We start from the raw sequence: 23,933 nt of genomic DNA on the forward strand, positions 1-23,933 counted from the left end.
CCTCTTGTCATTTTAATGGAACAAATATAAGACTTGAGGACTTCTGGTAATAGCGTATTAAAGAAGCTGTCTTGAGACCAGCTCAGCACACATGCTGTCTGCTACTACCTGCTGCAAACCAGCAGTCAGGGTTCCTGGAGCGGGGCCCTCCAGTGAACTTGGACCAGAGATGGCAGCTCACAAACTGGGATTTGTGTCTATACAGGTCTGAGTGTGTTTTGTATTTCTAAGGTTTATTTTTTTCCATTTTATTTCTTACCTCAAAACTTTTCTTTGACACATAATACTTACACAATATTGCTTAGTGGGGATGTTCTATGGTTTGATGTTTTTCCATGTTTCTTAGTTCTCCTGGGTCTGATTTGAAAAAAGCATAGGGAGATAGGGAGAAGCAGGAGACTTCTAAGGACTATGAACTCTTGTTTTGGATCACCAGATTTCACATATGGCGCCATCACTAAGTTGAGTCTTCAAACAAATTATGAAGTCTTTGTATTCCTTAATTTTCGTATCACTAAAAGCAAAGCAAATTGTGATTCTTATTATTGGAGAACTCCCTACAGTTAAATGAGAAAAACGTATTTAGTGCTGTTAGTTGAGAATCAAGCAAAGTATTGGCACCCAGTGCATGGTAGCTTACTATTGTTACAATAATTTCTGTCACATAGCAACCAGCACCTAGGCCACTTTCTGTTTGCCCTACTCTCTGATGACCTCATTATCCCATGAGTGATTTTGATTTAATCAGAGTCACTCTTGATTTAAGCAGTCAGTCATATGGTGAATTTACATAGAACATACATACATTTACATAGAACATGCTCGGTACAGAGCTGTACATGTTCTTTGGGCCAGAGTTCCATTTGAATAACCCGAGTGCATCCTGTGATGAGCAACTTGGGTTTTTATTTCAAGTGCAGTATTAATTTAAAAAGGCAGAGTGGAGGAAAGGATACACACAGAATTCATGAATGTGAAATCAGTCTTCCAAAAACACAGAAAAACATAATGTAGCTGTTTGTGATTTCTATGTAATTCTATAAGGATGCCGTTTCACTTTGTCCTGGCACACCATCTCTCAGCTCACTCTTCACCCTGTGCCCCATCCCCTTCCCCCGCCACTGGTATTCTTCCATTGCCAGTAGCTCCCTTTCTGCTTTCATGGCACATGGATTCAGTTACCGTAACCCCTGCCTCTTAAAACCCTTTCCCCGTATGGCCGCGGGCCTAGTTTCATGACCTGTACTCACACTCAAGCCCACACACATAAAAAAAGTTAAAAGGGGGCTGGGGATTTAGCTCAGTGGTAGAGCGCTTACCTAGGAAGCGCAAGGCCCTGGGTTCGGTCCCCAGCTCCAAAAAAAGAACCAAAAAAAAAGTTAAAAGCTGGTATTCACATATGAGAGAGGACATGCAGTATTTGTCCTTTTTCTGTGTAGAAGTTTCTCCAGTATAATGATTTGAGATTCATTTCTCTCTAGCTTTTTAGATTTCCTCTTCTTTGCAACTGAATGAGGCTTGAGTGTGTGTCATGTTTTCATGGCATTCCATCTGCTTACAGACATCTAGACTGATTCCGTTTCCTCACTGTTGTGAACAGAGCACAGTGAACACGGGAGCACGAGGATCTGCGGTCGGGTTGCAATACTTTGTTATATTCTCAGGTCCAGTAGCACAGCCGGCTCACACGTTAGTGGTGGCGCTGGTTTCTGTGCAGCCGTCACACTGCTTCCCGCAGGTGCTGTATCAGTTTCTGTTCCCACCAGCAATGAGTGTTCTTTCCCCATGTCTTCTCCAGCACTTGCTGCCATTGAAGATTCAGTCACGGGGTTTTGTTTGCATCTTTATTGTGCTCTCATGCACGGCCTGGTTGGAATGTGGAGTTCAGAGGACAGCTTGTAGAAGTCAGTTCTTCTATATCCGTATCAGGGATCAAGCTTGAGTCAGTAGGTTTTGCAGCAAGTTCTTTACCAGCTGAGGCTCTTGCTGGCCAATGGTTTTAGGCTTTAAAAATATATGTGCAGTCTATATACTAAGCCTCCGTTTGAAGTGTAGCTGCCAAGACTTTCTCCATTCTGAGGTGGTCACTCTGCTGACATTTTTTGTTGATCATGCAGAAGCCTTTTACTTTCATGGATTCTCATTTGTCAGTTTTTGGGTTACTTCCTGTGTTGTTGGAGTCCTAGTCAGAAAGTTCTTGCCTGTGCCTGTATCTTGAAATGTTTTCTCTAGCAGTTTCAACATTTCAGGTTTTACATTCTGTCTGGTGCATTCGAATTAATTCTTGTACAGGGTAAGAGATGAATCTACCTTATTCTTCTGCAGCTGGAAATCAAGTTTAGCCAGTACCATTTGTGGAATAGACTAATTTTTTTCCCCAGTGTATGCCTTCAACATCTTTGTCAAATATTAGGTGGCTGTAACTGTTGGGGTTTATTTCAGGGTCTTTCTGTTTCATTGGGCTCATTTCTGTACTGGCCCCACACTGTCTTTGTCACTGTAGCTCTATAGTATAATTTGTGGTCAGGTTATGTGATACCTTTGAGATCGTTCTTTCTGATTAGAACTTTGGCTATTGATGGAGTTTGTGTTGCTGTATAGATGTTAGTTTTTTAAGTTCTATGAAAAATGTTATTGGAATTTTGATGGGAATTGCATTGAATGTGCTGATTTCTTTTGTTAATATAGCCATTTCCATGATATTAGTTATTTTGTCTTGTGTAGTTCAACTTGCTAAATTATAATAAACTTAATAATATATATAACTTAATAAATTATAGAATTAGATGAATTGGGTGATGATCACCACAGGATTGTTATAGAGGCTGTTTTGTTTTTTAATTTTTGTGCAAATTTTGTTCTCTTTAGATTGAAGGAATATTCCTGAACATTGGTGATGTGGTTGCTCACTGGAGTCCTTTCCTGTGTGTGCGTCCCCACCATTAGAGGGCGCTGCTTTGGAAGCAGCGCTCCAGCACTAATTGGCCTTCCCTAGAAGTACTTCTGGTCTAGAGGTAGTGGAGCAGCACGCTCGAGCCTCAGCTTAGACCCCAGATGTGCTTCCAGAGGGCCTGTCCTGTGCTTGTATTCTGACTTGAATAGCTTTCAATAAATATTTGTTGGCTGCCGTGCTGTAAGATGATAGGCTGCATCTTACATGAGACAGCCATAGGTTTTTCTTTTTGAATACCCTAAGGCATGAATTAAAACTGAGCTCCCTCGTTTTTTTTCTAACAGATGAATGCAGCCTTCAGCTCACACCCTAGCTGGGGGAAACCTTGGTACACAGACTAAATTAATCCTGTTCCCTTCAGCAGGGCAGGAAAGCCTAGGTGGATGCACAGCACCTAAGTGCAGGTCTGGGCAGCTGACCCTGCCGGGTAGTTCTCAGCACTCTGCTATGTCCTGACATTGCCGAGGAGGCTGGCGGGCTTAGAGACCAGGAAATGAGCTACTGCAGATAAGGCGGGCAGCTGTGCATTGCAGACAGGGGAGGGCATGAGAAGGAACCAGCCAGGCAAACATTAGCATTCTACTTCATTTTTAAACTGGGAAGCAATAGAAAGACTTCTGCTTCCAATTCTGAATTATCCACCTATTCAGTTGTGCCAATTAGAACTTGGGGTGAAGAAGCATGCTAGGACCACATTTCCAATTACTGCTACATCTCAATTCAGAATTCCAGAAGGATGAAACTAAGTCAGAACTGTTTACCCAACAGTAGCAACTGTGTTATCTTAAAATAAAAAAAAAAATCTTGGGGCTGGAGAGATGGTTCAGCAGTTAAGAGCACTGACTACTCTTCCAGACGTCCTGAGTTCAATTCCCAGCAACCACATGGTGGCTCACAACGATCTGATTCCCTGTTTGCGTGTGTGCGTGCGTGCGTGCGTGCGTGCGTGCGTGCGTGCGTGTGTGTGAATAAACAGTTTTAAAAAGATAACTCTTATTTTAACATTAGCTAATTTATGCATGCTTGCCTCTGCTCTATTGTTTGTGTCGTTCTATGACGAAGAGGTGTTCTCTTGATGGTAACTAGATGTGTTACACATGGCAGTGGTCACTAGTGGTAAAAAAACATGCATTTTATAGACAGCCTTACAGTGGATGAATGCTCACTCTGCTCACCTAGGGAAATAATTTAAAAACTGAGCATTTGTGAATATGGTGTTCCTGTTTATCACATTCTGTTCCTTGATAGCCATTCTGAAATGGTTGTGGGCTCCTGCGAGTAAAGCTGTCAACTAGAGACTAACTTATAACCTATATATTTGTGTATTGCTGTGCTCAGGCCAGATCACTCTCAGATCTGATTAACTGTTATGAAATTCTGAATTTTGTGCATTCAGATGTCACTTAAATTGTTGATTTTTTTTAAATCAATGAAAAAAACGAACTAGATTTACAAGAGTGAATCTTACTTTGTTGCTTTCATCCATTCCTGTGACGGTCCCCTCCTTTAAGTATTGTGTAGAGCACTGTTTCATATCTGTTTGATAAACCAACTCTTTGGGGCTAAAGATGCCTTAATTTCTTTCTTTGGCATCTAATAGAGATTGGTTCATCTTAAACATACAGCTGTATTTATTGTTAAAATGCCTTTGGGGGTTGAAATAATTTTTAATACTTTTAAAGTTCAAAGATATAATTTAATAATGACTAAAACTTCCAATGACATATTATTTTAGAATGTGCTAAAAATAGCTGGTCATTTTGAAGATGTTCTCAGCAGCACAGATCCTGCATATTATAGTCATAGCACATTATGACAGCGCAAACATGCAGAGCTGGCCACAGCAAGTCTCAGCACAGGACGTGGCTGGGTGGGGTTACGTGGTTAATGTCTGCATCCTTGGAAGTTCACTGTAGTGTGGTAAAACATCAACTGGGTTAGCTTAAAGGTTGCCAGGGTTCAAAAGATGACAGCGTGACAGTTTCCTCTGTTCTTGTTAGTGAGGGAAAGATGCTGTAATGCTCTTTTCCTCTTAAAAATTTCTGAAGTAACTAAACTATGCTCAACTCAAGGCAGAGTAAGTCAGACTATTCTTTGGGGCCTCCTATTTTTTTGTGCCCTGAAAACACATATAAGACCTCCAGGGGGCTGGAGAGATGGCCCAGTGGGTAAGAGCACTGACTGCTCTTCCAGAGGTCCTGAGTTCAATTCTCAGCAAGCACATGGTGGCTCACAACCATCTATAATGAGATCTGATGCCCTCTTCTGCTGTGTCTGAACCAGTGTACTTATATATAATAAATAAATACATCTCTAAAAACCTCCAGATCGGGTATACCTGCTGCATAGTTTTGAGAAGTTGCTCTGTTGCTCTCTCAGGAAGAAGCATTACAGCTGGACAGGGAAAAGGTCTGGCATTGAGGAGGTTCATTAGCCGTTGGGTTGACTTGTACTGCAGAACCTAGGCTAGAACTTGAGAACCATTTACAGCTGCGCTACCTACCTTGTGAGTTTGTCAGACACAATGCTGAGAAGGAAGAAGTGCTCATGTCTTGATTAACTGGAGTGATCTTGCTGATGAGTGACACTCCTCTACAGACGAGCAACACCTCTGACATCCGTCTGTGGGTAATCTAGGTTCCAAGCTTCACCTTGAGCACAGGGAGGGTGGTGGCAGTGATCCATAGCTCCCACTGCGTATTAGGCCCAGAGCATTAGTGTATCACTGACGCTGAGTTCATCCAGGCACCAGGGAACGGCAGGTGAGACGTCTTAGGGGTAGTTACTGTGGTGAACCTTGAGATACTAGTTTGATGCCTCAGATTCTTGAGACTAGGCACTCACTGCTGCATGGGGTTCCTGACACTTCTAATAAGGGCTCCACAGACTCACAGACCACCTGACAGACCTCTCTTTTTTAAAAAATTTATTTCTGTATGTTTATGAGGAGGAAGGCACACATGTGGAAGTCAGAGTAGATTTGTGCAGTTGGTTCTCTATGTCCTTTACTCAGGTTGCAGGGATCAAACTTCGGTTGCCAGGCTTGAAATAAGTACCTTTACCCACTGACCCATCCTGCTATCCCCAGACTTTCTACCTTTTTAGATCAAAAAGTTATTTATAATTGAGAAAGATAAAAGTAGTTTCTCAAGATTTAGAAAAAAATTAAGGTTTTTCTAATTAAAAAATTAGTAGTGTATATTAATTTTATAAAAGGAGTTAAGTTCCCATACTTATAAAATTAGAACCAAGGCAAACCATTATAAAAGAAAGTGTTTAATTTGGGGCTTGCTTATGGCTTCAATGACTTAGTCCATTGTCCTGATCATGGTGAGGACATGGAACCAGTGCTGTACCTGATTTGTAGGCAGGGCGGGCGGGGGGGGTGACACTGGACCTGGCATGGGCCTTTAAAGCCTCAAATCCCACCTCCAGTGACATCCTCTAACAAGGCCATACTGCTTCAAAAGGCCACACCTCCCTGTCCTTCTAATCTTTTCAAATAGTGCCATGCCCTGGTGACAAAGCATCAGCTGCGTGAGCCTGCGGGGCTTGTTTTCTCCCAACGACCTCAGGAAGCTTATACCTTCATATTCTCTCTCAGATAAGTCAAAAGCAACTTGCATCTTTCAACTGTGTTTTTTGACATTTGCTCTGTTTAGATGCTGAACTCTTCAGAAATAAGATAGTTCAGAAAAGACAGAAAATTAAGACATCTTTTTTCCCGCTGTACTAAACAAATCCACATTTCAAAAGTGGGATATTTGTGAAAGCCCTTTCTCTACAGCACAGGACCAACAACGGAGAGATGGTTGCCTGTGAGAGGCAGGTGCTTGGTTCAGGTGGGGACTCTGTCTTCGCATCAGTGTACATAGTTCTTCGTTTGCCCAGCGGTCTGCTGTCTTCTAGTAGATGCCAAGTGTGTCAGGATTCACGTGGGCTTGACCTGGTCCCCACTGACCCCACAGTCTCTCCCATCCTTGTCCTGTTTAGCTCTGGGGTCTGAATACGTTATAGAAATGAAGTTGACCAGTTTTCTTGTTGTGGTTAACATCTGCTTGTTTCTTAGGTTGTGCTGGTGAGGTGGAATGAACCGTACCAGAAACTGGCCACGTGTGATGCAGATGGAGGCATCTTTGTGTGGATCCAGTATGAAGGCAGGTGGTCTGTGGAACTGGTCAATGACCGTGGCGCTCAGGTGAGTGAATGGCAGATCTCTTCCAGTGAAACACTGCTGCTTAGAGGCCAGTGTGCTGAGTCCCAGAGCAAATGGAGCAGCCTTCGGCTGCACTGAAACTTTTTTGTATGTACGCAGTAAAGGAGCAGTAAGTTAGATCTTTCTCTAAAGAACGCTTTCCTGAGAAGGGTAATATGTAGGTATGGCCTTCTTGGAGGAATCGTGTCATGAGGGGTGGGCTTTGAGGTTTCAGAAGCTCACCTAATTTTACCCTAATTTGTAGGCAAAGAGAGAGACACTGGGCTTGGCATGGGCTTTTGAACCCTCAAGGTCCCCACCTCCACCCAGTGACAAACTTCCTCTAAGGCTACACTTCCTCCTGACCCTTTCAAATGCCATCTCTCCCTGATGACTAAGCATTGAAATATATGCATCTGGAACCATTTTTATTCAAGCCACCATAGCATATGTCCATCTCTTCTGTCCTGTCTTTCTTAGTCATGATTTAAAGTGCTTGACATGCTGATTCTGAAGGCACAGCTCATCCCAACAGTAGGGCTTTCCAGGTTAAAGAAAAAAAAGAAAAAAAAGAGTCCAATGGGGACTGTAGAGATGGCTCAGTGGTTAAAAGTGCTTGCTTGTCCTGCAGAAGATTTGAGTTTGGTAACTCCAGTTCTAGGAGATCCAATACCCTTATCTGGTCTCTGTGAGCACTGGCCATCACACATACTTGCAGGCAAAACACTAACGTGTTAAAAACAGAATCCTCTACTTTAGCTAGATGGGTAATTACAGCACCCAAGAGACTTGATAAGAAACTTTAAAGGGATCTATCACACAGAAGTTAGAAAGAGTTGCTACCTCCACACCTGACACTTAACTCTGGGGATGCCATATGACCACTGTTTTGACACCGAGGCTCTATTCTGCGGGCTCTGAGGCAGTAGCTCAGTGAGAGCACGGGGCACATTGAAGTGACAGTTGCTAAGTGTAAGCAGTGTTTTAGATACTTTTCATTTATGCTTTGATTTAATTCTCAGTGACCCCGAGACAGGGTCATTACTGTCACCTTATTATAGATGAGAAAACAGTTACTCAAGGCTACCTTGAATTTAGAAGTCAAGGGCTGAGTTCTGACCTATGCTGTCTTTCTGCATCACTCATGCCCATCCTTGGCCTTGCAAAGCAACATGATCTTGCAGATTGCTGCAATTGTAGTTTTCCTTCAAAAAGGCCAATTAGTGTTACAGGGCAGGTGCATTCCCTCTTTCCTTACTCTGAGGCATGATGGCAACAGATGAGGCTTTATCTGGGTCAGGGGAACACATTATGCTTAACCTACTAAATGAGTACACTCTCACACGAAAAAAAGTTCTGCTTTTACAAAGGCAGTGCTGACAGTGAGACCTTTGGCCTAATCAGTACTGACCATAATGTCCTAATGCCTTGGAACTTTATGTCACCTAGGCGGTCTCTAGCTTTCAAACGTGAAAAGCTCATAACGTGAGGACTAGGTGAGAACAAAGCAGATGACGACCCAGTCAACTAGAAATGTAGTTAGGACAATAGTTAAAATCGTGCAAGAACCTTCCTCGACAGCTCTATGTGAACAAGAACTGCCTCTGACTAGTGTCCTCAAACACAAAAGAAGAGGATTGCGGGACAGCACAGCCTCACACTGGAGGGTAAGAGCTGGAAGGCAAGCCAGATCAGTTCAAGGTCCAGTTCTGTAGCAGGAAGTCCTTGGTGTGTTTCCCTAAGATAAAGACACCATATGTCTAAAAGGAGGTGAGGTTGACAATGGGCATCCAAACTAACTGAGAACAGACAAGAGCAGTGAAACTCTCCACTTGGTGAGTGACGCCAAGAGACCGTCATAAAGAGACCAGCACAGGAATGAGCACAGAAGCACCTCCAAAGGCCCGAATTGAGCATGGGGCTAGTGCTGCAGGGCCTACCTCTGTGCCCTCATGTTCCTTGCCATAGTGACCTCAATTAATGCCCCCTTGATGGGCATGGCCTGGGTTGTAATGACTAAGACATGCACCAGTATGTGCTTTTATCTTGTGTGCTTTTCTCTTATGCGTCACAGGAACTGTATTCTAAGAACTTGCTGCTCTTGGCTAATGGAAGAAAAACCCAGGTCAGGATGTTCAGTAAGTTACCCAAGGAAGTGTTAGATTGAGAACTCAAACCCCATCCCCTCTAAGACATTCTGCCATGCTGTCTCCAGACAAAAGAAAAAGAGGACCCAGACCACAAGCACAGCACAAAACCAACCCCAACTAACCTGTTTCTCTTTGGCAAAAATCCATGTGTTGATATTATATCCCCAGCTGCCCAGCCTTTATTATTGTTTGAAAGGCTCACCCTACCAGCCAAGCCGCAGGATGGGCTGCACAGCACTAGCCTTTCTCTGCAAGGATGCACGCAGCCAGTCCCTATCTGTGTAATTGAGGCGCCTGTCACTTCAGTCCATGTCTCTTCTTTCCTTTTTTTCTGAAAAGAGTTGAGAATGGACACTCACGTCAGAAACAGGAAAGGTAGAGGGATGTGAATCCTGGGGACAGGCGAGCTGATGTGTACCACAGAACTTCTGGTAGCACTCCGAGTTCACAGGGCCTGTGCCTGCAGTTGCTGTTGCAGTAATTACAATAGCTTGTGACACAGGTGCAGTTTTTCTGTTCTTTGGCTGTTCAGAACTGATTCTTCAAATCTTAGAACCTATTGAGCAGTTGCTATTATTAAATACTGATATTTGGGGGAGTCTTGTTTGCTTTTGATAATGTCGACATTAAATCTGATTTTAGTTTTAAAAAAAAAGTCCACACACAGATTGTGCTGATTAGCAATCGAGGCAGGGTCTACCAAGTACACCTGGAAAGTCAGGCAGAAGAGCAACCCTGCAGCTTGGAGAAGCTTGAAGCCAGCTCAGAGACATGCGTTACTGTTTCAGATGGGGCAACAAACGATCCTTGCTTAGAGCATGCAGTTTGTTGTCACAAAGTAATGAAGCATTTACAAAAGCTAAGTAGTGTCCTAGCAGGTTCTTTTCCAGGAACCGATCACGAGGCCATTATGTGAAAGTGGGTGTAGGACAGTGGGTGCATTCATTCACAGTGTGAGTCACTGAAGATGGCTGTGCCAGGCACATCGTCTGAAGGGTGATGAAAACCGCTTCAGGCAGTGGTGTGGCCAAAGTGCCGCTCAGCTTCAGGTCATCCGAGACTCTCTAGTGAAGGGAGGCTGTCATCCCTGCAGGTCTAAAACGGCCCGCAAAGACAGCTGCCTGCTGCTCCTTCCCAGCCTTTAGTGCTGCTTTTTCATTTTTTTGTTTCTTCAGTGTGGGAAGAGGGAGACAGACAGGCACATGTGCAAGCAAGCACACATACACACGCACACACAGTAGTAGTAGTGGTGGTGGTGGTGGTGGTGGTGGTGGTGGTGGTGGTGGTGGTGGTGGTGAGTTGCTGAGAATTGACTTGTTGAGGGACACTCTTAGCCCTTGGTTCTTTCAGACAGGGCCACCCTAAGTATGGATAGCTTCTGCTGACCTGAACTCATGATCTTCCTGTTTCTGCTTAGCAGATAGCAAGCATTCTTACTGCCTTGTGCTAAAGTAGGGAACTCAGCCAATTCATTTGAACACCCTATATTACCTTTTTTGTGAGGTTGCCAGTAGCTTTTGTTTGTTTGGGTGTGGGGATAATACCCGCAAGGCACAGGAAGCAGAAGCAAAAGCAAACAGGAGTGTATCAAGTTAGAAAGCTTTATATGACAAAGGAAATGACAGTCTTTTGAATGAGAGGTGTTTGCAAACTATACATCTGACAAGAGATATTTAGAATACACCAGCAAACAAGCAAACAAAACTCAAGATGATCCAATTAAAAACTGGACAATAGACCTAAATAAATTTCTCAGAAGAAAGCATACAGTAGACATCAGGTGTATGAAGAATGTTCAAAATTAGTAATCATGGAAATGCACATCACAGTGAGAGGCCATCTCCTGAGGAGGAATCCACTGTCAAAGAGACGAGTTAGTGCTAGTGAGAGCATGCATACCGTACTGTCAAAGACGACTTGACAACATGGCACACATTAGAGTCACCTGAAAGGAAGAAACCTCAATTGAGAGACGCCTCCATAAGATCCAGCTGTAGGGCATTTTTTAATTGCTGAACAGTAGGAGAGGGTCAAGCTCATTGTGTGTGGTGCCATCCTTGGGCTGGTGGCCTTGGGTTTTATAAGATAGCAACTCAGATAGCAGTTTTGTTTTGTTTTGTTTTGTTTTGTTTTTTGGTTCTTTTTTCGGAGCTGGGGACCGAACCCAGGGCCTTGCGCTTCCTAGGCAAGCACTCTGCCACTGAGCCAAATCCCCAGCCCGATAGCAGTTTTTATAACCAAGTACTCCAACACTGTGTTGCCGTGATATGGTGCACACCGAAGGACAGTATAGAGACTAGAAGGGTCAGGTTTATAATGATTGTTTCTGCAGCAGAGGTAAGAACACTTCAGTTTGTAACATAAGGCGGCCTTGGGTGTGAGTGCAGATGCTTCAGGCAGCATGCGTTGGTAGCTCATGGCATGACTGTGGCTGTGCACAGTCCAAACACATATATTACATGTGCAGAGCCAAGGCTGCAGGGAAGTCCTGCCATGCGGCATAGGCAGGCACTGGCAGGAACACCAGGGGCCTGGTATGTGTCTGACTTTGGATTAATTTTTGGTCACTGCATACTCAGAAACCTTGTATTCCTGCCAGAAAGTTATAATGTGTTATTTATTGCTACCCCAACACATACATGATGACTAAAAGAGAACTTTCAGTCTTTTCAGTACTAAGGGGTAATATACTGTTAAATGGACAGACACGGGGAAGGAAGGGTTAGAGACAGACATACAGAAGGAAGGGTTGCTGTTATCTCTGAGAAGCTTCTTTTCATTGGCTGTGTGATTTACCTTTCTAAGATCCTATCCTCTTCTTCCTCCTCTTCCTCCTCTTCTTCCCCCTCCTCTTCCTCCTCCTCCTCCTCCACCTCCTCCTCTTCTTCCTGTTCCTCCTCCTTTTCCCTCCTTCTCCTTTTGATAACTGTTTCATGATACATAGTGATGATTTTGGGGGAAAATGTTACATTTGCTTCCCAATAGTATGCTGTCTATGGAAACTTCATGTTCTTAAGAGAAACTGGATCGTGGAACTGGATAGACATAGGTGAAGCCAAAGTTCTGAGTTTTCTACAGAAACATGGTTCGCTGGAGTCTTGTAACAACAGTTGAGGGCCTGTCCCACCAGTCAGTGCCATTGTTACTGTAGACACTTCCTGGCCAGTATCTGCCTCAGCTGTGCTGAAAACAGAGCTGAGAGTGCTTATTCTTTGCTATCTTGTTTATTTTCTTGTTTCTTGAAATGTGATACATATTTAGCAAAGTCACAACATTTTAAAAGAATGTTTCCAAGTATATGAAACAAACAGTAAAGATTATGATTAGTGATTTTATGTCTGAGAGAGAAAAGTTAAAAAGAAACACAGTAGTACAAACTAAAAAGTAAATTGAGGTAGTAGAGACAGAACCAAATATAGCAGAGAACAATAAATATTAATGGGCTAAATTCAATTAAGAGATGATTGGACAGATTCTGTATTTAACATTTTGGACAGGGGCTCAGAGATGATGTAGTTAGTAAAGTGCTTCACATGAACAACAAGGACCTGGGTTTTATCTTTGGCATAAAATTTACTAAATCCCAGTGATCGGGGCATGGTGGTTTGCTCTTACAATGTCAGCACTTTCAGAAGCCAAACCAAGAGGGTTGGGACGAGTTCAGAGGCAACAGGCTGGTCTACATATGCCAGCATAGCTTACTCTGTAAGCACTGTCTCACACAGACTCCCCAAATCCCTGCATATCTGAAAAAGTAAGTATATGTTAAATAGCTTCTAGGCTATGAATGCATTATTGAACACCCATCAAGTCCTGTATCTGCAGATAGTGGTGGCACACACACAGATTTAATCCCAGCACAGTGGAGGCAGAGTGTCTACACTCTGTCTACAGAGTGAGTTCTAGGGTAGCCAAGACTACACAGAGAAACCCTGTTTCAGAAAAAAGAAAGGAAAGAAGGAGAGGGGGAGGTAGGAGAGAGAAGGAAGGAAAGAGGGGGGCTGGAGTGATGGCTCTATGGTCACCAGATTCAGAGGACCTTTGTTTAGTCCCCAGTGTCCATCTACAACAGGCGGCTCACAACTGTCTGTGATTCCAGACCCAGGGGCTGGTGCTTTCTTCCGGCTTTTATACACACATCCTCAGGTGGACACACATGTACACATAACTGATAGAAATCCTATGTCTGCAGATTGTGACGGCCTGGGTAAATGGTTTAAAGTGGTAAGATGAAAGAAACATATTACCTTTCTCTGCCATGGTAGGAACCAAGACTGCTGTTTAGTGCTCTCCCACTAAAGTACACTGCAGCCCAGCCTTAACTATTTACACACTCGTCCCCATTACGTCCAGTGTTGAGAAAAGTGCAATATTGAAAAACCCAGACATAATTCAGCACAGAAAATAAAAGGCGAGAAGCAGCATGTGAATACATGATTCTAAATACTCTTAGTCGCACAATACTTGAGTGTAAGCCTTTCACTAGATTTCTGTCCCTTCACTCTGATCAGAGGATTATGCTCTAGTATTGCAAGGGAATTAGAAGACTAGAGCTCTACTGTTCTATAAGTGAGCAGCAGATGGTGATGGAGAGAGAACTGTTACTAACCCTAAGGAGGAGTCTGAGTGGAAAAGGCAAGAGCTGTGATTCTCTCACTGTGTGGCTAAGGCTGTTATTTAGGTCCTCTATGCCTTAGATTCTCTGTAGATAGAATGATGATACCTCCTTGGATTGCCGTCCCGGGGCTTAGTGCAGTAAAGTACTCAAGAGCCCTATAACAGCACTGACACACAGTCCATGCCGTAATAGCACGGTTTTGGGTTTTGGTATTTGGTTTGGTTTTTGCTTTTGATATGATGGGGTTGGTTGGGTGGGATTTTAAGACACAGTCTTATTTTGGAGCTAATGTTGATCTGGAAGTCACTGTGCTAGCCTGAAGCCCTGCCCACGGTCACGGCTGCAGCTTTCCCTGCCATTGTTGACTTTAGCCCATCTTGAGCTTAAACAAAAATTTGACTTAGTGAATGTGCCTCGGCTGTGATAAAAGTGTTTTTCCTTCACGCTGTAATCTGACCCTTCTTTTCTGTCTTTAAGGTGAGTGATTTCACATGGAGCCACGATGGGACTCAAGCTCTTATTTCATATCGCGATGGGTTTGTCCTGGTTGGTTCTGTCAGTGGACAAAGACACTGGTCATCTGAAATCAATTTGGAGAGCCAGATCACATGTGGGATATGGACTCCCGATGACCAGCAGGTAACGCTTCTGCATGTCACTGTGCACTGTTGCCATCGAGGGTTGAGGAGGCAGCAGGAGGGGACTGATGCAAAGCCTCTTAAAGAATCACATGAGGACACTGTTCACTGGTAGAAAGGCTTATTGAGTATGCGCAAAGCCCTGGGTTCCAATTCCAGAACTGAAGTAAAAAAGTGAGAAAACTGTCAAAGTGAAAATTAAGACAAAAATGTAATTGAAATCATAGTGTGGTAAACGTTTATTTAATGTTTTAGTTACATAAAATGTTCATATAAATCAATTTCTAGAAATCCAAGTACACAGTTTATCAATAGGTAGCAAGTAGAAAGGGAATCTCAACTAGTAATCACAGTGTGAAAAGCCTCCACAGCTCACTGAGGAGCAGTAGTAGTGAGGTAGCACAGGTGATGCCAAGTTCTGAGCAGCAAGGTGAGCAGTTCACCCGACTGTCAGCGCCTTGTGTCTGGGAACGCACTCCTGAGAAGAACAAGAGCAGGAAGGATCGTGGCGCAGTCTAGGCTTTGTTTGTGATGGTGAAAGCGGCCTCCCCTGTAGAGCGGGTGCATAAGGCCTGGCTCAGTCACTACGGGGACCCGAGTAGATAACAGGCCACAGATCATAGTTTTAAAAGTGGGAGACTGACAGAGCTCTTAGCATGCAAAGGGAATGGGGATGTGAAGTAGAGTGGCGTGTGCGGACACATTGTAAACTAACCCTAAGGAGTCCTTGAACATGGTGAGAGTGCTGCAAGGACATGAGTTAGACAAAGCAACACAAGAACTTTCCTGATGGCGAGGCTCTGGCTGGTTTTCTGAAGTATGATTTCAAATGTTTCTTTATCACCCCTATTTCATTTAATGGTTAAAAAAAGCATAATGACTTATAAAATTATGTATTGATAATATAAAAATATATGTTGACCAATTTAAACCTTTACAAATATAAAGCGTGTCTACCAAGTAGTATTGCTTGGAACGATATCTTCTGTCCTTAAGCCACACTGTTTACTACACTACGTTTCTCTAGTCAACACATATATATTGTATATTTCCATTATCTCAAGTTTAAACAGGCACTTTTTTTTCTTCATAATCAGTGCTGTTACATTTGTAAATTCTTAAGTTTCTTCTCTCTTCCAATAGGCTCTTTCTTACTCTCCTTTATTAATTCTGTGAAGCATTTAGTTTTGTCTGAAACTTCAGTATCCTAGGGTTTTACCCTTCTTATCTTGTGAGGGAAGCCTGCTGGCTCTCCTCATCAGATTCCTCTTCTGTGACAAAGGCTGTGCGTTATTTTCTGCCTCCTCCCCACACTTCTGTAATGATGAAATGTGAGGATGCTTGTGCTAGCACTGAAAATGTGCTACGTCCAAGTCAGCCTCTGCTTCTGAGTGCCCTACAGAATGGAACCTGTGCAGTGTCTGATGCGTGGTGTGCTCTGCCAGCCATCGTTCCACAGACTACATGTATACACACTTGCAGTGTAACAAGTATGTGCCACACAGAAGGTGACACAGGAGGGAGAGGTGGCTCCTCCCTTGGGGAACTTGGGAAATGTGAAGAGACAGAACTATGAGCTCACTGTTGCAATGCTGTACCTGGGGAATGTTGTACATGATATGTAGCAGGTCATAGGTGGGCCGCAGCACTGCAGGGACCTCCACAGCTAGTGCCTCATGTTATTGTCACTATTTTGAAGCTGTGGAAATAGTCTGAAGGAGCCAGTGGCATGGCCATGACTCTGCTAACAATAAGACAATGCCTGTGGTAGAGGTGTTAGCAGCCTATAATCTGTGTCCTCAACACTGCTTTCACTGCCAGGGAAGGCTCTGCATCCTTCCTTGCTCATCAGACTTTCGAAACCATTTCCAGGACACTGAAGAATGTGGATCTGCAGATGAAATTAACAGGGAAATGAGAGTTGAATACTTCTTTAGGTCTATTTGACCTGAACATGGAAAATGATAATTCCTTCCCTTCTGTCATAGTGGTTGTGACAACCCAGAAGAAGGGATTTATTGTAGCTTTCAGAAGTTGCAGTCTGTCTTTCATTTTATGTTTTAGAGCCTTTGGTAAGACAAAATTGTCATGTGGAAAGGCAAGAAGAACCAGAGCTGTTAAACTCATGACAGACAAAGAGCACACAGAGAGACAGGAAAGAAAAAGGTTAGTGGATGTTCCTCAGAAGCACACTCCAGGAGACAACCCTGCTTCCAACCAGACAACCTTCCTTAGTCTGTTCTCTTTGAAATAATCATTGGATGAAACCATCGACTAAGTCAGATCACTCATTACCTAATAGTCCCTGGAAACTCTGTCACAGATGTGCTGTATTAATATCCTAGGTGTCTCCCGTCCAGTCAGGTAGCAATCAGAAGTAACTCTTACATCCTGTCTCCGTTCTCTGATCTCTCTGACATGATTTTGATGGGAATTTCACCTTATGTTTGCAGTTAGTGACCGGTGGCTCTGGCATTATGTGTGTGACGTGGAGAGCAGGGTCCCTGACTGCTGTGGCCTGGGGTGGTGGTCTGACCTCAACCCTCCAGTGTGTGAGGGTTGCCTCCTCTGTTTCCTGTTTCTCAGAGAAGTTAGCTTGGTCAGGACAGTATTAAACAGAAGCCTTCCCCTTCACATCTTAGACAGCCCAGACTCTGAGAGGATTTGGGATGTTTCCTGCCAACCTCTAAATATCTAAGCAGTGACTCTTCACAAGTGACTTAAGTCTGGGTTTCTTTCCCCTCCTATTTGTCATCTACTTTCCTCACTCTAGATTTGTAGCCTATGTGCCATTTTGCGTGGGGAGTATGTAATGACTGAGTATCCATTGTTAACTGTATTCATGTATGTGACTGTTTCTCAGTTTGCAGAGTGTATTTCTACCTGTGAATTCTCCTGCTCCACATCGTGCTCCAGATGGTGTCGGTGGGATGTGGAATATTTGCCCCAGTTTGTGGTTATGAATGTGTTCAGTATAAAGATTTATTTAAATTTAACCAATAATATTCTACAATATTCCTGCTCAGTTATCTTTTGTTTCTCCCTCTTACCTTCCATGCACATATTTTTGTGTACTTGTGCATGTTGACACATCAGCCTTATATTCCCACACTCAGAAATTAGTAGTGATGTCATCCATTGTTTAGGTTCGTTTCCCTGATTGTTAGAGAAATGTTGGATCTTTGGGGGGTTTTCTTTGTTTGTTTGTTTTTTTTTTTTTTTTGGAACTGAGGACCTAACCCAGGGCCTTGCGCTTGCTAGGCAAGTGCTCTACCACTGAGCTAAATCCCCAACCCCCTTTGTTTCTGTTTTTAAATATGTATGGATGTTTTGCCCGCCCGTGTGTTTGGACACCATGTGTGTATAGTTCCTTTGGAGACCAGAAAAGGGCATCAGATCCTCTAGCAGTGGATCAGACAGGTCTGAGCCAACATGGATGCTGGGGATTGAACCCAGGTCCTCTGAAAGAGTAGCCAGTGCCCTCATTGTTAAGCCATCTCTCCAGCCTTAAAAACTGTGTTAACTTTGTATACTTTTGCTTTGTTTTTAGAACCATGATCAGTTTAATCTGTGTATGCCAATTGGTGGTCTGTTTCAACGTTTCGCTTTTGAGTGTTAGAATGGTGAGTGTCATAGCTCAATGTGAGTGACTGTGGCCCAGGAACTCAGGTTCAGATTGTGTAAATAAATGCCATGTTCTTGCATGGTGATGGCGCTCTGTCGTTCCCATAGTACAGAGAAAGACATAAATTAAGACATGTTTCAAGTGGATGAAAATACCAGGTTATAGTGAAGTGGGAAGTCTCTGTTGTAAAAATTAGACATTGCCTGATAACATTCTTCACCGTGGGGTTGGTGGAAGCTAGAGCTGTGTCCACATTCAAAAACAGAGCTGAGAATGTTAGGTCAAACAGCAGTGGGCAGTGAATGGCTACTAAGGGACCTACAACATTCTGCAGTAGCATTCCACATTCATAGAGATCCCAATCAGTGAGTCTAGCTGAAAATGAAGTGTTTTGGTTTTCTTTGTTTGTTTTTTGTTTTTGTTGTTTTGGAGTTTCATGTTGTTTTTGTTTTTATTTTTCTGAGAACTCGGATTCACAATGTTCATCAATTTAGTGTGGAGAAAATCAAGTTACGCTTACAGATGTTCTCAGTTCTTACAGCTAATTTGTTATATCATGGCATTTGTTTCATGCAAGATGTTTGTGTTGTGATAAGGGAAGGCAGTCCTGTCTGGATATTGAATGGCAGACAAGGACAGTGTGTATCTTCTTAGGACTGCCCTAGTAGAGCACTGCAGTGTGGCCCAGCCTGCAGACACTCCTTCCTCACATTCAGTCAACACTGAGACGTTACCAGTGTGACTGGTTTAGAGGTGGCCACTGCTTGCAGTGCCCTCACATGACTTCATCTGGACACTTGCATCCCCAGAGTCTGTCTCTCAGGACACCCACACCTGTTAGATTAGACTGTCACATACGTTAGTCCTCACCTCAAAATAGAGTCCCAGTCAATAAATTTGCTAGAAAACAAATATTGGGGTCATCTAATTCAGCTTATAACAGACTAATAAATTATTGGAAAAGAGAAGCTCACAGAAACAGCAGTGGTGTAAACAGCTTGATAAAGTTGGGATGTGTTTATAGTAGAGCATTGTAGGGCTTGAGGGAGAAGACAGTGCATGCAGAAGTAACAGATCTGATTGACAGGAAAGTCGGTAAGTGCTCCATGGGTCTGAGGCACTGGAGCCGAGGGGTGTTCTGCAGAGCCCTGACCTGCGTATCCTCTCTGCTTTCTGGGGTTTGGGAGAAGGGCAGGCCACTTGAATGTGAAAGTGCCTTGCCACACAGACATTTGGCACTGTGCCTCAGGAGGTTTAAGGTGGTGACCAGCTGCCTGCCACTGGACAGTCGTCGTCCTTCAGAAGGCAGAGGCTGTAGCAGCCCCCAGCAGCCAGCCAGACATCCTGCTTTCTCTGTTTCCACTGACCACAGCCTCAAAACCAGGTTTAGGAAGCCAGTCTAAAAGACGGAGAATTCCGTGGTGACTGTTTGTGAATGCACACTGTAGTGACACAGGAAGAGACTCTGTGGCTCTTGATTTTCCTGGAAGAACCCCAAGAAAACAGTCCTCGGGCTCTCCCCCGCCGTTGGGGCAGGGCTCTCCAGGGACTGTGCGTACATGGGGAGGAGTTTACCTAGTGCACCGCTGCGGCTGCTCCAGCCCTGTTTCCCTGAGTGCAGTTCATACTGACTCTGTAAACCCTAAAACCTTTAAAGGGAAGGTTGCTTACGTCTCATTTTCTTACACACTCTTAAAATGATTTCAAATAAAATGGGAAGGGTTAGGTTAATAAATATTTGGCAGTTACTAAGACTCCATTTTTTTATTTTCCTGATTTTAGAATATGCAGGCATAATCAGGCTACTCTTTTTTCAGCCCTTTCACCTTGAAAGGTTTATTTCATCTCCCTTGCTAAAAGGAGGGTTAGTACAGAACACCATCTGATCAGGGTGCTGGTGATATCCCAAGTACTCTGAGTTTATACAGTCATCTTTAGGTGACATTGAGGGAAAGCCAGGTAAAGTAAACGTCCCATTTATCTACAAATGCTTCGCTAGAAACACAATGTGTAGGTGCAGTGGAGCCAAGACTTAAACCAAGGTTCTCACTAGGACCTGCGCTTATCAGATATCAAAATCAGGCCCTCATCTTTGTGTGGCAAGCATTTTATTAACTCAGCTGTCTTCTTGGGATTTTACAATTTATATATTTTTACTTTATTAAATCTAAAGATATTATAGTTAGTGCATAATTAAACATTTAAGGGCAATCTCAGTATCATGTTAAAATGAGTGGAGCCAAATTTTGTCTTTTTTTTTTCCACTTTTTATCATTTCCTCTCTCCTCTCTGTATCCATGTGTACTTGTGTGTGTGTGTGTGTGTGTGTGTGTGTGTGTGTGTGTGTATGTGTGTGTGTTGATGTGTAATTGAACCCAGGGCCATGGGTGTATCAGGCAAGTACTATATCATGCTTGTGTCTGTTTTGCTTTTGAATCACAGTCTCTGTGTGTAGCCACTGGCTGTCCTGCAGCCATGCTGGTGTGGAACACACAGAAATGATTCACTTTCTTCCACCTCCTGAGCCACCATTGAGCCACCAGTAGGTTTGCACCACAGTGTGCGGCTCTGCTGTATTAAAGTAGTTCTGAGTTCACTCACTCTTAGTGCATCTGTGCAGGTCTCTTCAGAATGTGTGTTGCCCTCCTAACCACAGCCCACCAGAATGGCTGCAACTGTCGGATAGAGAAGGGGCTCTCTCCACGGTCCAAAACAAACAGTCACACAGCCTCTGCTTTCTCAACTAACGACTGCTTTGTAATCAAAAGTGCTTTTCTAAGATTTGACACACAGGTGTTCTAACACCTACAAGAGAAACCCACCCTCATAGAAAAATGCCAGACTGAAGTACTAATGACTGTTTATTGTTTGCAGCAGACTTGTATTCACTGTAGGTAACATTTCCCTGGCTCCTCTGTAAGGGCTGGCTGTCTCCACAGCCTCTTCTAATCTCTCTGGGAGCCTGGAGGCTGTGAGTCCTAAGGCAGTGACTCAGAAGCCACCATGCTCAGCCCAACAGGAAAAGCAAACGGTAGTCTCTCTCTCCCTTCCCTTACACAGACTTTTTGGGAGAGTTTCTTTAAAGAGAAAAACAAAAGCCAAGAACTCAAGTCTGGTAGATGAAAATGTTGGTGATCCGCGACCTTGTTGAAGACCTTTGCTAGTGACTAGAGGGAATGTAGTGAAGAACCCATGTGGTAGCTGTTGGCTCCTGCCAAGAACATCTCTAGAGGGCACCCAGGCCACTGGAGACATGTGCCTCTGGCTTGGCTTCAGGCTAGAGGAACTTGACTTGCACTGTGTGGATGTGTGGTGGGATCCGTTCTGGAATAAACACTCCAGCACCAATGAGCGTAAAAGATTGAAGCCAGGGTAGCTCCTAAAAGGCCTAGGCTCTAGCTAGTCTGCATTCTCATTACTCTAAAGCCAGAAGGTGGGACAGGCAAGCAAGTGAGCAGAAGCACGTGTGGCCGTCAGCAAGTCGTTAAGAGCAGCCACTGTTGGGGTTGGGGATTTAGCTCAGTGGTAGAGCGCTTGCCAAGCAAGCGCAAGGCCCTGGGTTCGGTCCCCAGCTCCGAAAAAAAAGAAAAAGAAAAAGAAAAAAAAAAGAGCAGCCACTGTTGAAGCTGTTACTCCAGGTCTTGTTGTCTTCAGTGAACAAGGGAAGTCATGCTTAGAGATGAGCAGCGCAAGTGGTGTAAATCACTAAACCCGTAGCTAAGGATTGGTCTTCCCTTCCCTACCTTGTTAGAGTTCAGGTGCACTACCTAGTAAATATACTTCAGTATGTTTCAAATGAAGGACGAAGAAGGACACGCTTCTAAACACAACCCCACGCATGAAGTAACCAAAATGCCAGGTTTGCCAGCCTCCAAAAAGGAGGCCCAAGGTGGATGTCTATGTCTTGCATTTTTATGAATGATTTCATGTGATGTGACCTTCCTAGATTGTTGGGTTCCTGTAGACTGTGTGACCTGTTGGGAAGCATTCTTTTCTTTATGAAGGACCCAGGACCAGGGCCACTTTATGGCCAACTGGCCCTATTGTAACTCCTACTCTAAATCCTGTTCCTACCTCCCTCGGCCAGCCCTTAAAGCTTTTGAATCCTATTTAAAATGCTACAGAATTTTAAAATATATATGTATGTTCCTAAATATGGTAAAAATAATTTTTTTCTTTCTTTTTTTTTAAAACTTTTTTCTTTTTCTTTTTTTTTTTTTTTTTTTTTTTTTTTTTTTTTTTTTTTTTTTTTTGGAGCTGGGGACCGAACCCAGGGCCTTGCGCTTGCTACCACTGAGCTAAATCCCCAACCCAAATTTTTTTTTTTCTTGCACCTACTAATAAACTTCTTCATGAAAGGGTTGAGAGAATGGCTGAGCATAGTCATTTGAAGGGGCAGACTGATCTGTAAGTTTGAGGTCAGCCTGCGAGTTTGGGAAGTACTAAAGTCAGGGTCTGCCCTGCCCCACAGTCCCTGAGATACATAGTGGCTAAAGCAGGGTCTACAGGACTGTCCCTGGTACCAAGACAAACCAATCCCAACACAAGCTAGCCCAGGAAGGACAGACTTGAGCTGGCAGTGACTACTGAAGCAAAGTGAATGGAGCTGCCCTGTCATCTGTGCAGAATGACTGGGTGTTTTAAAGGAAGAATGAGAGAGAGAAAGGGGCACATGGACCCTGTACTGAGTAGGGAGGAACAAAAGCTGGAAAGTGCCTGTCAAGGGAATTAGGATCCTGGACTTACTTAGCTGACCTCCACCAAAAGCAGGAGATGGGGCCCTGTCTTGGGTCGTGGTTCAGAACCACCGGTTCTCTTAGAGACATTGAGCTTTCACAGGCAGGAACTTGAAGGAATGTGACCTTGAGTTTATAGAAACAACACCAATGCTCACTCAAGGCCAGCAGAGGCAGAAGGGGAGTAAATGAAACTATTTGTGCTGAAATTCTGCATTCTTAGATCATGGTTGGGACAGTCAAGGTCAGGGCTCAAAGGGTTTGACTGGGGTGTGATGGTTTAGTTCTCTGCTGGAATAGCACATATCTCTGATAGAGCGCACATGCTCTCAGTGCCGAAGGCAGACATGGTAAGTGGGCTGCTGTGGGTAGGCACGAAATGACAGCCATGACAGTGTTACAGGAGTACCTGTGGAACATGCACAACTGATTCTGGAGGTCAGCCGTCCAGCCATCCGCTGGCATTCAGGCGGGGATCATCATCAGGATGTGGTATTAAAAATAATCCATATGAAGAAAATCTAGCAAAAGGTTGACTTTGACATGTATATTCAACACTTCTCCCATCTTCCATTCTTAATTGTTCAGTGTAAACCTCATGAACGAGTTCTATTTCATGTATCTTGTAATTTATGATTCCATGATTAGCTGAACCTAGAGAATTCTAACGTGTGTTGGAGCACAGCAACCCAGGCTGGTCTCAAATTGGTGGTTCTCCTACCTCAGCCTCCTGGGAACACAGATTATAGATGTGCCCAGTTTGGGGTTTTAATTGCTACCCTCAGTAACAAAAACAACAGCAACAAAATGAAACACAATGTACAAATATAGTAGTTGCACCTGTTTGAGTTAAAGAAATGGATTGTCTTCCATAAAGCACTCAAAAACTTAAGAATACGTGGAAAACAACACAAAACGCTCCAAACAAAAACAGTAGGGTAATGGTTGGATGAGGCTAGCCAGCAAAGGAGGGAGTCAGTCCTCACTGTGCTCTTCTCCTGAGCTGTGAGGATTCATG

The 23,933-nt window shown here is 43.7% G+C and overlaps 1 protein-coding gene across 1 annotated transcript in view; it reads left to right on the plus strand.

The window, feature by feature from the left end:
• Tulp4 (TUB like protein 4) overlaps positions 1-23,933 on the plus strand; it is a 130,378-nt gene that overhangs the window by 61,274 nt on the left and 45,171 nt on the right. The window contains exons 3-4 of the mRNA NM_001109137.2: positions 7,023-7,151; positions 14,394-14,555. Coding sequence (NP_001102607.1) covers positions 7,023-7,151; positions 14,394-14,555 — 291 coding nt within the window. The remainder of the gene's footprint in view (positions 1-7,022; positions 7,152-14,393; positions 14,556-23,933) is intronic.

Source organism: Rattus norvegicus, chromosome 1, assembly GCF_021556685.1.
Source record: "Rattus norvegicus strain SHRSP/BbbUtx chromosome 1, alternate assembly SHRSP_T2T, whole genome shotgun sequence".
NCBI lineage: Eukaryota > Metazoa > Chordata > Mammalia > Rodentia > Muridae > Rattus > Rattus norvegicus.